The following is a 12,253-nucleotide window of genomic DNA, read 5'->3' as shown; positions in this document are numbered from 1 at the left end:
GTTCTTTCCTTTTGCATTGTCCTCAGAATACAAACACTAATGCGCTTTTAAGCACTCAAAATAGTTAATTTGGATAATTAAAAAATACCAGGAAGGAAAACTTCTTAAATTGTAAAACGTAAAAACTGTAACGTGTGGAAGGACATGAAACGGTGCTCAAAATTGTCCTTTTGTTGTTCCTGATTCTCTATTTCCGTTGGTTATTCAAACAACAAACAGGCTCACACTGACTAGTAATGAAGTCTGCAACCTTATCTCTCTGAAAACAAAAGGACAGTCTGTTCAGAAGCGTTACAAAGGTACTTCATAAGGAGAGATAATGGGAGAAATTAAGCGTTTTGTTCCTGTTCATTGTAGAAGTTGTGGTCACAATTGCCTTTAAATAAGGTAGATAAGACATTTATTCTGAGTTGTTCTTAATCTCGTTTTTTTTTAATTAACCATGTGTTGTGTTGATGTTCTTTGTCCGAGCTTACATCGTCCGCTGCTGGGGAGCTTTGGGAATTCAAATCAGATTTTTTTTTTTCAGTTTTTTGTATAATCCGTCCGCCACCATTGTCGTCTGCCTTGTACTTGTTGTGTATGCCGCGCACTGGAGAGCTTCATGGGCAGGGCAGATAGAGGAGCTATATGGAAACACGTGACAGGACTTGTAGGAGCGGCGCTTCATAAGTGTGAAGACTCAGAGAGAGAGAGAGATAGAGAGATGGGGAGGGAGAGAGGGAGAGAGTCAGAGAAAGACTGGAGAGACGCTGGAGTCAGCAGCATCAGCAGCAGCAGCAGCAACCTGTATCCACGGAGCAGGAGCGCACTCACTGAGCGACACACAGCACTTGAACAAAGAACTGACAAACTTATTTCACGCCTAAACTCTGAGTAAGAAAAGTAACTATAGAGATGGAAATTGTGTTTTCGTTTTGACACACGCACGTTGGCCTCCTCTTTTATATAAGACCTGTGGACGATGCGCTTCTGACTTGGATTAACGCGCGGTGATAAAGGGCGATTCTGCGCACTTGGAAAAATTATGTAAGGTAAAAAGCAATTTTCTTCTTTTAATTCTCGACTGTGGCTTTTTAAGTATGGTTTTTCCTGCTACAATTTCACTTACCTAAACATATTTTGGGTCGCTTTTACTAAGGTTAAAAGTAGCCTATCTTTATTCTTCATCTTCTTCTTTTTTTTTTTTTTTTTTTAAATTTGTGCAGATTCGTGATTTGTTTGAGTGATTTTCCCCTTTTTTCTAACATCTTACATCAATACTAAACTGCGTTTTCAGACTCACTAAATAGCGTTATCTTAAAAATAACGACAGATTCTGCACATCTACATTATGTAATAGCCAATATACTCCGCAGTTATATGCACCCCTACCCTTGCAGAAAATTAGAAAAACAAAATCTGATCGTGCATGATGACTTTAGTTAATTGTTTTATAGAATAATTAGCTTCTTCATCTGTTCTGCACATTTGTTCCAGTCTATACAGGTCTAGAGGAATTGCTGATATTGCTTATAAATCTCAGAAAAAAGGATGCGTTTTTATTTTAACCTCTTAGTTTACTGTTTGTGAAGTGTGGTTTTCTAGTCGTACGAAGTAGGGGTTAAATGATCAAAAATGTGATGATAAGTGCAAAGTTAATACTATCATTTTTACACCATCATGAGATAAATGTAAAAAAAACAAAAAACACCTGCAATTGTATAAAACTATCAAACGTGCAAATATTTGCAATAACAAGTATTTTCAAAGTGTGAAATCATCCATGTTAAAGCCATTTTAGAATCAAAGATGTGAGCCCAAACAATCGATTACTGCCAATATTCTTGACTTTATATGCATGGGATTGATTTTTTAGGTTTTTCCAGCATGTCTGAAATCTATGTCATCAATTTGTAGGTTGTCCAGGCGTCTCAGGCTGCAGCTTCACTCTCATACGCAGCCATGAAGTCTGTGCTGGACGGTGTGGCCGACACCACCTTTCGGACTATTACATCTGGTTTACAGTTTCTGGGCTCCAACGATGCTAGCTACGAGGGCCCTCTCAACGATGTCAACTTCAAGGGCGGTTTCTCCATGCAGAAACCTTTATCTGCCTTTCGCAGCAACTCTTTCCCAGACAAAGTGCCCGGGGACGAGGAGCTCATCCTAAAGAACATCCCCTTCCCCACCAACGGCACAGACTTGTTCAGCAACCGGAGCACGTTCAGAGATGAGAGCAACACCATACAATGTGGGGAGAACTTTATGGACATGGAGTGTTTCATGATCCTGACGCCCAGCCAGCAGCTGGCCGTGGCTGTTTTGTCTCTGACTCTGGGAACTTTCACCGTGCTGGAGAACGTGGTGGTGCTCTGCGTCATCCTGCAGTCGCGGACTCTCCGCTGCAGACCGTCCTACCACTTCATCGGCAGTCTGGCTGTGGCTGACCTGCTGGGGAGCGTTATATTCGTCTACAGCTTTCTGGACTTCCATGTGTTTCATCGGAAGGACAGCCCCAATGTTTTCCTCTTCAAGTTGGGCGGAGTCACAGCATCGTTCACCGCGTCTGTCGGGAGTCTTTTCCTCACCGCTATCGACCGCTACATCTCCATACACCGGCCTCTCGCCTACAGGCGTATTGTGACACGGACCAAGGCTGTCATTGCCTTTTGCATGATGTGGAGCATCTCCATCATCATAGCAGTGCTACCTCTGCTGGGCTGGAATTGTAAGCGCCTCAACTCTGTTTGCTCAGACATCTTCCCTCTGATTGACGAGAACTACCTGTTGTTCTGGATCGGCATAACCAGTGTCCTCGTTCTTTTCATCATCTATGCCTACATTTACATCCTGTGGAAAGCACACCACCACGCTGTGCGAATGCTGAGCCGCACCTCCCAGAAGAGCCTTGTCGTCTACTCCGCAGACGGGACTAAAGTGCAGACGGCGCGCCCGGAGCAGACTCGCATGGACATCCGTCTGGCCAAGACCCTGGTGCTTATCCTGGTGGTGCTGGTCATCTGCTGGGGCCCAGTGCTCGCCATCATGGTCTACGACCTCTTCTGGAGGATGGATAATGACATCAAGACGGTGTTCGCGTTCTGCAGCATGCTCTGCCTCCTCAACTCCACCGTTAACCCCGTCATCTACGCCTTGAGGAGCAAAGACCTGCGGCATGCTTTCCTCAGCTCCTGCCATGCCTGCAGGGGAAGCGCGCAGCAGCTGGACAATAGCCTCGAGTCGGACTGCCAGAACAGGAACGCCAACATTTCTGCCAACAGGGCTGCAGAGAGCTGCGTGAAGACCACTGTGAAAATAGCCAAAGTAACCATATCTGTGTCCACTGAAACTTCAGCAGAGGCCGTCTAATTGGCTACCACAAGGGAAACTGTGTAAATGTTATCCTCCCGAAAAAAAAGAAAAGAAAAGAAAGAATGCCATTCAACACAATAAAGCAGCTGTTAGATATTCCAGAGCAAAAAAATAAAAAAAAATCCTCTCCTGAAAGTACACCCTCACATAAACGCTTCAGTGGTTGCATTATTTTAGGTCAGTGTGTGAGTACGTGGTGTGCCAAAGTGCCAAACGGTATCACAAGTTCAGAGAAGGGACTCATATTCTGCAAGGATTATGACAGACGATCATAAGTCTGCGGTTAACCATAGACTTCATGATATCCAGTTAGTGAAGGGCATATTATATTTTTGTACTGTGAATTCAGGTTTTGAAAACAATATACTGTATCTTCATTTACGGGATAAGGGGCTACCGATGTTCTAAGTTCGAGATGTTTTCATGTGTCATTTAGACTCTTAACGTGTCGCATACCACACCTATAACAATTAGCATCTTGACTTTGTACATCTACATGTTGCACATAGACATTTCTGTGAGCAGAGAGCTCTAATGACTCTTGAGTGTGTATTTCCAAAATTGCCATTAAACATGGCTACTTTCTTTTTATACTTCTTTTGACAACACTCATCGAGGGGCAAATGTAGGACTAGATTTTTGAGGGGTACAAATGAGAGGCCATTCATACTCAAAGCAACCAAAACATGTATCACCATCACAAATAAACTTTAATCAGATGGAGGTAAAATGATTCACAAGTTTTTGAGTTTGTCCAATCTGAAATGGCTTCTTTTTCTGTGACGTCCATTTCTTTCCTTCGCTGGCTGTTTGACCTTTAAAGTAACGTGTCTTTGTTCAAATGTAAACCTAACAAATGTACAGTGTTTTTCTTGCTAAATAAAATGTTCAAATAGACTTGTTCATATAAAAAAAAAAAGAAACAATAACAGCCTTGAAATCATCAAAACGGAAGTTGAACGCAGTGTGCTGGACACGCTGTGGCAAACTGGAAATGTTTCCGACTAAAGCTGCTTTCATGAAATGTAGGGTTTTCTGGATTCGGCCTTGTATGTGTGTGATACCTTGTGACTTGGCCTTTTTGAATCATTGCAGTGAGTTGTTATAGTGCTACTGTTGCAGCGGGGGCCTCATTTGGGAAAATAAAAGCAACCCATGCACAGGCCTAGTGAAGTATTTCTGGTGTGACTCTAAATACAAATATGTCTGCTGTTCATTTCTTTTCTTATCTAAACAAAGAAAAATGGGTCTTTTCATTAGCGGGTACCTTGAATGGCAGTCTGTGTGTATGCGTTGTGTGGAGAATCAACAACTGAGCTTACAAAAAAAAACAACGAAGAAGAAGAAGAAGAAGGAGGTGTGATTTCTCTTACAATACTTTGAATCTAGAAATCTCACAGCACAATTGTTCTATAGACATTTATCTTGGTGTAAAGTTATCCAGACAAGCTGTTTATCAGTATGCTTTGCTGCCTCTCGTATTATTGAGTATTAAAGATCAATATGTCAACTGTCAAGTGGCTTCTGTACAGTGTTGGCATAATGACGACTTAAAAATCACAATCCGTCAAATGTGTTTTTAGTATTGCTGTTTTCAAACTTTTCAATAAAGTCGCAGCTGGTTGTCATCTTCGCCTGTGGTTGTTTGATTGATGACGTGATGACAGAAGCAGAAGGTCGCAGCACTTTGTGGTTTAACTTGTCCAAACATTCAGGAGGAACAACGGCCGCAAAGACAACTGTGATGTTCTACTGCTCCCTGGTGGAAGATCTTTTATTGCAGTGAGGAAAGACGGCAATTCTATTTATTTGTTTTAACTTTCTCACCACTACTGTAGTTACTTTTATAACGATGAAAGTGAAAAAAAAAAAATAATAATGAAAATGGCAACGACAGCATCCTCTTACTGCAACATCTGCTCCTCTCTTCTCATCTCTGGGCTTACAGGGAGAAGACAAATTACAACATCTGTTTGCCCAGATGTCAAGAGGATTGTGTTCATTTATCCAGCAAATACTCCAATCTAAGAGAAGTCATGAGGCAGGCTGACACTACCATGTGTAAAAGGCTGTATTTAAAGGTTGAACACAACACTTAGGCTACATAAATAAATAAATAAATAAACAAGGGTCCAGACTAGAACAAATACAGTTAGCCGATATATTGATTAACAGACAGCCGGCAGCTCCTCTTTGTCTCATGTGATGGTAAGCTGAAAATCTTTAGGTTTTGGATTGTTGGACAAACTAAACACGCCATGTCAAGACATCATCTTGAGCTATAGAAACATTTTGGTTTTCCCCACATTTAAGATACAAAACTGGGAAAACAGTCTTAAACCAAAGAAGTAAATCACCTTTACCGGACATAAGGATTCATTTTGTCGGGTAACACAATAGATTTAAGTGATTGGAAAATAGTGACATAAAAAGTTAAATGTAGTGACACTGACATCATTTCCCTCTTTTTGAGTTGGAGAATAAGTGTTGAAGCACAAGTTGCACACACACCTTCCCTGCATTCTTGCACAGTTCAAAATAGCAATGTGTGTGTAAAGGGGTGGATGGGGAAGTAATGGACGGAAGGGAAATGTCTCAACATTTTACTGTCTGTGCAAGAGGTGGGTCTTGTTTCAAATAAAAAAAGACGACAAAGAAAGTTTTGAAGCCAAAGTAATATTTTAAGTTCCACCTTATTCCTTATGATAGATAATACATTGTTATACCATAAAAGAACAACGTATTATTGTAGCCTGCCACTTTTTTCCTTCTCAAAATCTTAACATCGTAATTGGCAACACATTTTTTGTTTTGAATCAAAATTAAATCGGTAATATTATATCTGAACCGGACATATTTTTAGTTCTATATAAGGTAAGGTAAGTTTATAAAGCACATTTCAACAACAAGGAAATTCAAAGTTCTTGAGGAATAGCATTTAAAACGTAACCACTTAATGAAACTTTCTTTGACATTGTATTTTTGTCAACCTTCCTGGGTTTAAACCATAGACGGTTTAAACCTTCAATTTTTAATGAGAAAAAGTTGTAAAGTCCTGTGTAATTAACATGTTCAAAATAATTTGACTAACCATATCTTAAAGTCCGTTTTGTCTTATAGTCACAAACACGAATAGTATAACTATTTGTTTACGATAAAAAAACGTTTACAAAAATACTTTTCGTGAAGGCCTATCTGTAAAAGTTAAAGTGAAAGCGAGCATGTTTTCTGTAAGCAAACAAAACAAATTTGAAAAAAGAGAAACAATTTCAAGGTAAACGGGAAATGTAGTATTTTAGCTCATTTTAAAAACGGCTGTCGTTGGGATTAAAAACTACAAGTACCAAGACGGGACCCTTGTGTTGCGCATGCGCAATACCAATGAATACAAAAAAAATATTCCAGTCCGATCCGTTGTGGTTCGTTTCTCGTAACCGGTGCTGGGAAATCTTCAATCATCTGAATAAATAGCTAATATATCACGTTGTAGTTTTTGCTTATAACTTGAAGGTACTGTCGGTGATTTACACCACACAAGATTTATCAGCTAAAAGCTACGAGAGACGAACATATTGCGTTTTTCTCTTCAGACCGGAACCGCTGCAGCCGAAGGAGCTATAGCATTAGCAGCTCAAACCCCCGGGCCCAGGTCAGCGAGATTCCCAGACAACTGGTGAATATTTAAAGTTTTCCTTTTTGTTATTTTGATTTATTTTTTGGGCGGGGGGAAACGTCTTAGCTGTGATGGCTTGTGGGGCGACCCTGAAAAGGACTCTGGACTTCGATCCGTTAATGAGCCAAGCGTCCCCGAAAAGAAGGAGGTGCGCTCCCATCATGTCTCCAGTGTCTTCACCTCAGAAATATCTGCGTATGGAGCCCTCGCCTTTCGGGGAAGTGTCGTCCAGACTCACCACAGGTAAGAATATTAAACACACGTTTTGATTCACACTAAGGTGAAATGTAGAAAACCGTCTTCAAATGTTTCCTGGGCTACTTTAGGTTTCCTCTAATTAGCATTTCCTCAGCCTGCACCGGTATCTGTCTGGGGTTTAACCAAACTTCATCCACATTTCATCAACTTTAATGATAGTTGTTATTAATAATCCATCCTGTTGTTATACACACAGTGCAACCAATGTGATATGAGTCTTTGTTGTCCAGTGGGTAATTCGGCCTACACCTAGTGTCCAATTTTTTTTTAAATGAAGTGGTTTGGGCTGTGAAGTTTAAAGATCACATGGTCTTAAACAGTATTCTGCTGCACAGTAATGTATGGATATGATGAAACGTGTTGTCATTATAAGCACTTATTTGGACAATGGTTTAAAGTGCTTTTTAATGCCGCTGTTTGCATCTGCAAGGCCACACCAAGTGACTAGATTTTGCAAATTCTGTGCAGCTTCTAGGGCAGGGGTGGGCAACTGGCGGCCCAGGGGGCCAGATGCGGCCCCCAGCGGCCCCCAGCAACCCTCAATGTGGCCCTCAGGTCAATTTTTACATATCAATGAATTGTAAACATGAAGAAAATGTGACAAAATCTGCCATGAAATCATGAAAACCAGAAATAAGTCCATAATAATATTTGATCACTGGCATATGTTGAGTTAAATTTGAGACATAATTGATCGTTTTTGTATACTACAATTTGGCCCTTTGGCAGGGAGAATTAATTGAATGTGGCCCTTGCCGTGACCAAAGTTGCCCATCGCTGTTCTAGGGGGAAATGTTTTGGTTTTTTTACATGACGGGTCATGTTGTTTTCTTCCTGTTCCAGAGCAAATTCTACACAACATCAAACAGGAGTACAAGCGGCTGCAGAAAAGACGACACCTGGATAGTGCTTTCCAGCAGGCGGACGGCTGTTGTCCTCTGGACCTGCAGAACATCCACAGTGGATCTGCTCTACCAGGTAGGCAGCTACCAATGACACTGAGCTTTACTGCCGCGAGATTATCCTGAGTGGTTGGTGTACGTCTTGGCTAGGATGACATGGGTGCTGTAGTCTTTGTTACAGCTTTATAAATGTATCACATTACTTTCTTTTCACCCATTTCTGTCTGACTGTTAACAGTGACTGACGCTTTTCCAAAGAAAGACAGAAATCATTGTCCTTTCACTTCCTCTTATTTTGGAGTTTTTCTTATCGACCCCACCCTGTGATAAAGTGTAAAAAATGACTAATGCACATCAGGTACCTCAGCAAGATTATCAGCTTTTGATGGCTTAAAGTTTAATTATTTTTGTTGTCTGATATGTAGTTCAAATTCTGAAATGTCTGGGTAGCAGCATCTTCCCTCGTGTATTACTGATTGAGTTGACTCTCCTCACAGGTACGTCCGTGGGTGCCTCGTCTCCCACCAGAAAAGAGCAGCCTTTATTTTCCCTGAGACAGGTGGGGATGATTTGTGAGCGACTACTGAAGGAGCGAGAGGATAAAATCAGGGAGGAGTACGACGAGATACTGACGACAAAGCTCGCAGGTATAATATTTAGAAGACAAAAGTAATAGAAAAACAATCTGCAAAGTGACCAATGAAAGGAGCTAATAAATGTTTTTCTTCCAACAGAGCAATATGATGCGTTTGTGAAGTTCACGCATGATCAACTGATGCGACGGTTTGGAGAGCAGCCTGCTAGCTGTGAGTACAAGAATTATTGTCAGACACGTACAGTAGAATAATCAGGGATGTGATTCCTCCAGGATTTATTTGATATGTAGGTTGTTCCGACGTAAAGAGGTGACCCAGGTGAATCATGGTTGTAGGCAGGGTGTTGATATGTTGCTAGAAATCGCGTTTCCTGACATTCATATGAACCTGATTTGAAAGGCCGGTTCGCTCGTTGGTGGATGTTAAACTGAATAAACTCTGCATGTAGTCAGCGTGTAGGGATACCTTTTTAGATTCTTCAAGTTTCAGTGATAGTTTTATGTCTTTTTTACTTTAGCCTGTCTGTAAAACGTTCCTTCTGTGTTTGTTGATTCTGTTCGTCTGGTCAATCGCAGAACAGATGGGAGCAGTTTGAAGCGAGTTACAAATACTCCTCTGCCTTTTTTTGAGAACAGGCTGTCTTGATTTTATCATCTGATAAAATGTCACTGTCACTCACATTTATTTCTAAAGTGACAACTGAACACAGGACCACTCTAAGACATAGTTATTCATTCAGTAGAATAAACAGGAACTGTGTTTAGGTCGGATACTTTCACTTCATGATAAAATATGTGGCAGTAACTTTAGGATTTGGACCGATAGAAGTCCAGTTTATTTGCTGATTTCATTAAATCTGTGACAAATGAATTTTATTATCGTTTGCTGTAAAACCAGCCATGTTAATGAGACATTGTAATATTTTATGTCCAAGCATTAATTCTGTTGTCCTTAGATGCTGAGTCATCATCGCTCCTTTACTGTCTGATCCGCTGACATTTAATGTCCTCATTTTACCAAAGTGAAACACAAGGGGGGTGGGGTGTATATTTATCACTATGAACACATGCAGGCTCTGTGATATGATATGTAAAGTACAGTATGTACTAGGTACTGTGGCTTTATTAACCTCACTTTGCAGTTCCAAATGTTTCTATACCAACAAACATAACATCATCTGTGAATCTTTACTGCTCATGAACAACATCGTCAAGAAATAATGACTGAGTAGAAGCCACTCTCAGCTGGCTTAAAACCATTTCCTGCTTATATCCTCCTGATTCCTGACACCGGTATGTGCTTTCTGCCGCCCGCTGTGCATAACGGGTGTGACTGCATATCCTCTATGTAGATACATCCGTGTTACAGAGGAATGCAGTAGTGCGATGAAGCAGATTTAACTGTCTACATTGACAGAGCATTCGCAGTATCCAATGAGAAAGCAGCTTTTTCGATCACTGTAGCTTTGTAATAACGCCCCATTATTACAGTTCAACTGAGTGTTAATGAGAATCTGATTCTGCGGTTAAGTCTGTTCAATAAGTAAATATATATGTCTTCAGTTGAATTATTCTTGATATAAAAAGCATTTTACATTAGGATAGATTTTAAACTCTCTGGTGCGACTGTAACATGAGACAGTTCGACTTGCTTCTATAAAGACAAAAAACATATGCTGATTCATATTATACAATTATGCCTGTTCATGGATTCTGCAGGGGTGCAAAGGGCCGTCCAATCAAAATGAACATAACTGTACATTTGTGCCCTGTGTGCACAAGTTTAAAAACACAAAAAATGAAAAAACTTAAATCCAACAAACTAAAGCCTGCTCCACTCTCAATACTTAATGGTAAACTTAAAAACGTGACAATTAGCCAAGAAATCAACATATCATTTTTTCCCTAAATACTTTTTTTAATTCATCTAAGTCAAGCATTTTTTTCTGACGGCAAACTCTTTTAAAAAATGTATAGTATGATTTTGTTAAAGTGTGCTGTAAACTTCAGACTGCACTTCTCTGCTGGTCGTCATAGGTCCAGCCTACGCTCACTTTCACATCACAATGATGAGCTCTAAAGAAAATTCCTCGCCCTATCATATCAAATGTTGAGAATCAGAATCAGATTTATTGGCCAGATATGCTTACACACACACACACACACACACACACACAAGGAAAGTGAAAAATCCTTACGATGTGATCCCTGTGTTTGTCCTTCACAGATGTTTCCTGAGCCTTGGCGTCTGATATCGAGGATTACCATTTAATGCAATCTACTCCATGGACTCCGTGGGTCTAGATGGACTTTTCTCCTAGCTGTGCCATATCGCCTCTATGTGGACTCGCTGCCTCAGGCGTCAGTTAGTCTACGTTTGCTGTGTGTGCCAGAGTTAGGAGGGCTTCCTGCCGCCAGGATTCTCCGTGACTCTACCAGTGGCCTCTTAAAGGCCGTGTCAATATTTATTTGGCTTTGTTCTGATGCCTTCGTAAAAGGCTGACTGCCAACACCCACACATGGCCTTCTGATTTAATTTTTGTTGAATTTAGTTAATTTTACAGGGAGACGTTAGTTGTGAAGCTTCTCTTTGTGTACATTTTGAAAAAGGGATGGAATATTGATGAGTGAAAAAACCAAGGCCACCTACAGCCTGGACTCCGGGAATTGGCGTCTTGGGCTTTTTTTTACAGCATTGTTTTTAAACTGTTCTGAAAATTACTGCTTTTACATTTGTATACACTGTATTTTTTTTATTCTTGCTTGACTTTTGTTCATTGTATAAAAAAAAAAAAATGTCATGATTTGATTTGCTGTAGGTTTAATGGGGCTTTGATTCAAGAAAATAAAACCAATAAAGCATTTACACAATTACTTTTTTTGTTTCATTGTTTGAATCTTTTGAAGGGATCACACCATAAATCTTGTGCATCAATTGGACCTAGCTAGCCCCAGTGCCATGGCTGCAACCTGCATTGTGGCGCTAAGGCCATGAGAAAATAACATGTTAAAAGATTTCCACGAACATTTTCAAAGACAGGTATTTTGGCCTTCCTGTCAATTATCACTGGAACTATTGTGTACAGAATTGATGCAGCACTAATCCTGCCAATCGCTCTGTAAGACATTTGACTGGCAATGAAAAATTAAAGTCGCTACAAAGAATCCAAAAGTTATCTAAAGATACATATCAACTGATGGCATTCAATGTAAAATAATACATTACTTGGCATAGATGTGACAGATTAGAATTGGGACCTAGAAAAAAACTTGTCATTAAAGTTCCTGTCTTGGTCCTTGTCCTGAAAGACAAGAACTTTATAAACATAATAGTTTAATATTAAAGTATTAGTTAACCACTAATAAAGAGTACAACCCCAGTGAAACCAATGCACCCATATCCCCCTACAAGATATTTTAAAAGTTGTACAGGACTAGAAACCCGTTTCTGTCTTCTTCTTTTATTTTTTA

General features: G+C 40.2%; 2 protein-coding genes across 3 annotated transcripts; both read left to right on the top strand.

Annotated features, from left to right (window-relative positions):
* Positions 1 to 693: 693 nt before the first annotated feature.
* Positions 694 to 4,982, top strand: cnr1 (cannabinoid receptor 1). 2 transcript variants are annotated; one of them, XM_061051795.1, is made up of 2 exons: positions 694 to 1,029; positions 1,900 to 4,982. In XM_061051795.1, exon 2 carries the CDS (start codon positions 1,945 to 1,947, stop codon positions 3,349 to 3,351), a length of 1,407 nt encoding a protein of 468 aa, XP_060907778.1. In that variant the 5' UTR covers positions 694 to 1,029; positions 1,900 to 1,944; the 3' UTR covers positions 3,352 to 4,982. The 2 variants fall into 2 exon arrangements, with proteins under 2 accessions (XP_060907778.1, XP_060907777.1); XM_061051794.1 differs by having other exon boundaries at positions 694 to 1,034.
* A 1,759-nt stretch (positions 4,983 to 6,741) lies between these two features.
* On the top strand, positions 6,742 to 11,656 carry akirin2 (akirin 2). The gene is made up of 5 exons (XM_061051793.1): positions 6,742 to 7,270; positions 8,129 to 8,263; positions 8,685 to 8,834; positions 8,922 to 8,993; positions 11,010 to 11,656. The coding sequence occupies exons 1-5, from the start codon at positions 7,099 to 7,101 to the stop codon at positions 11,018 to 11,020; spliced, it is 540 nt and encodes a 179-aa protein (XP_060907776.1). The 5' UTR covers positions 6,742 to 7,098; the 3' UTR covers positions 11,021 to 11,656.
* Positions 11,657 to 12,253: the final 597 nt, after the last annotated feature.

This window comes from Labrus mixtus, chromosome 12 (genome assembly GCF_963584025.1).
Source record: "Labrus mixtus chromosome 12, fLabMix1.1, whole genome shotgun sequence".
NCBI lineage: Eukaryota > Metazoa > Chordata > Actinopteri > Labriformes > Labridae > Labrus > Labrus mixtus.
The sequence above is the reverse complement of the archived record's forward strand: the minus strand, read 5'-3'. Positions and strand labels throughout refer to the sequence as shown.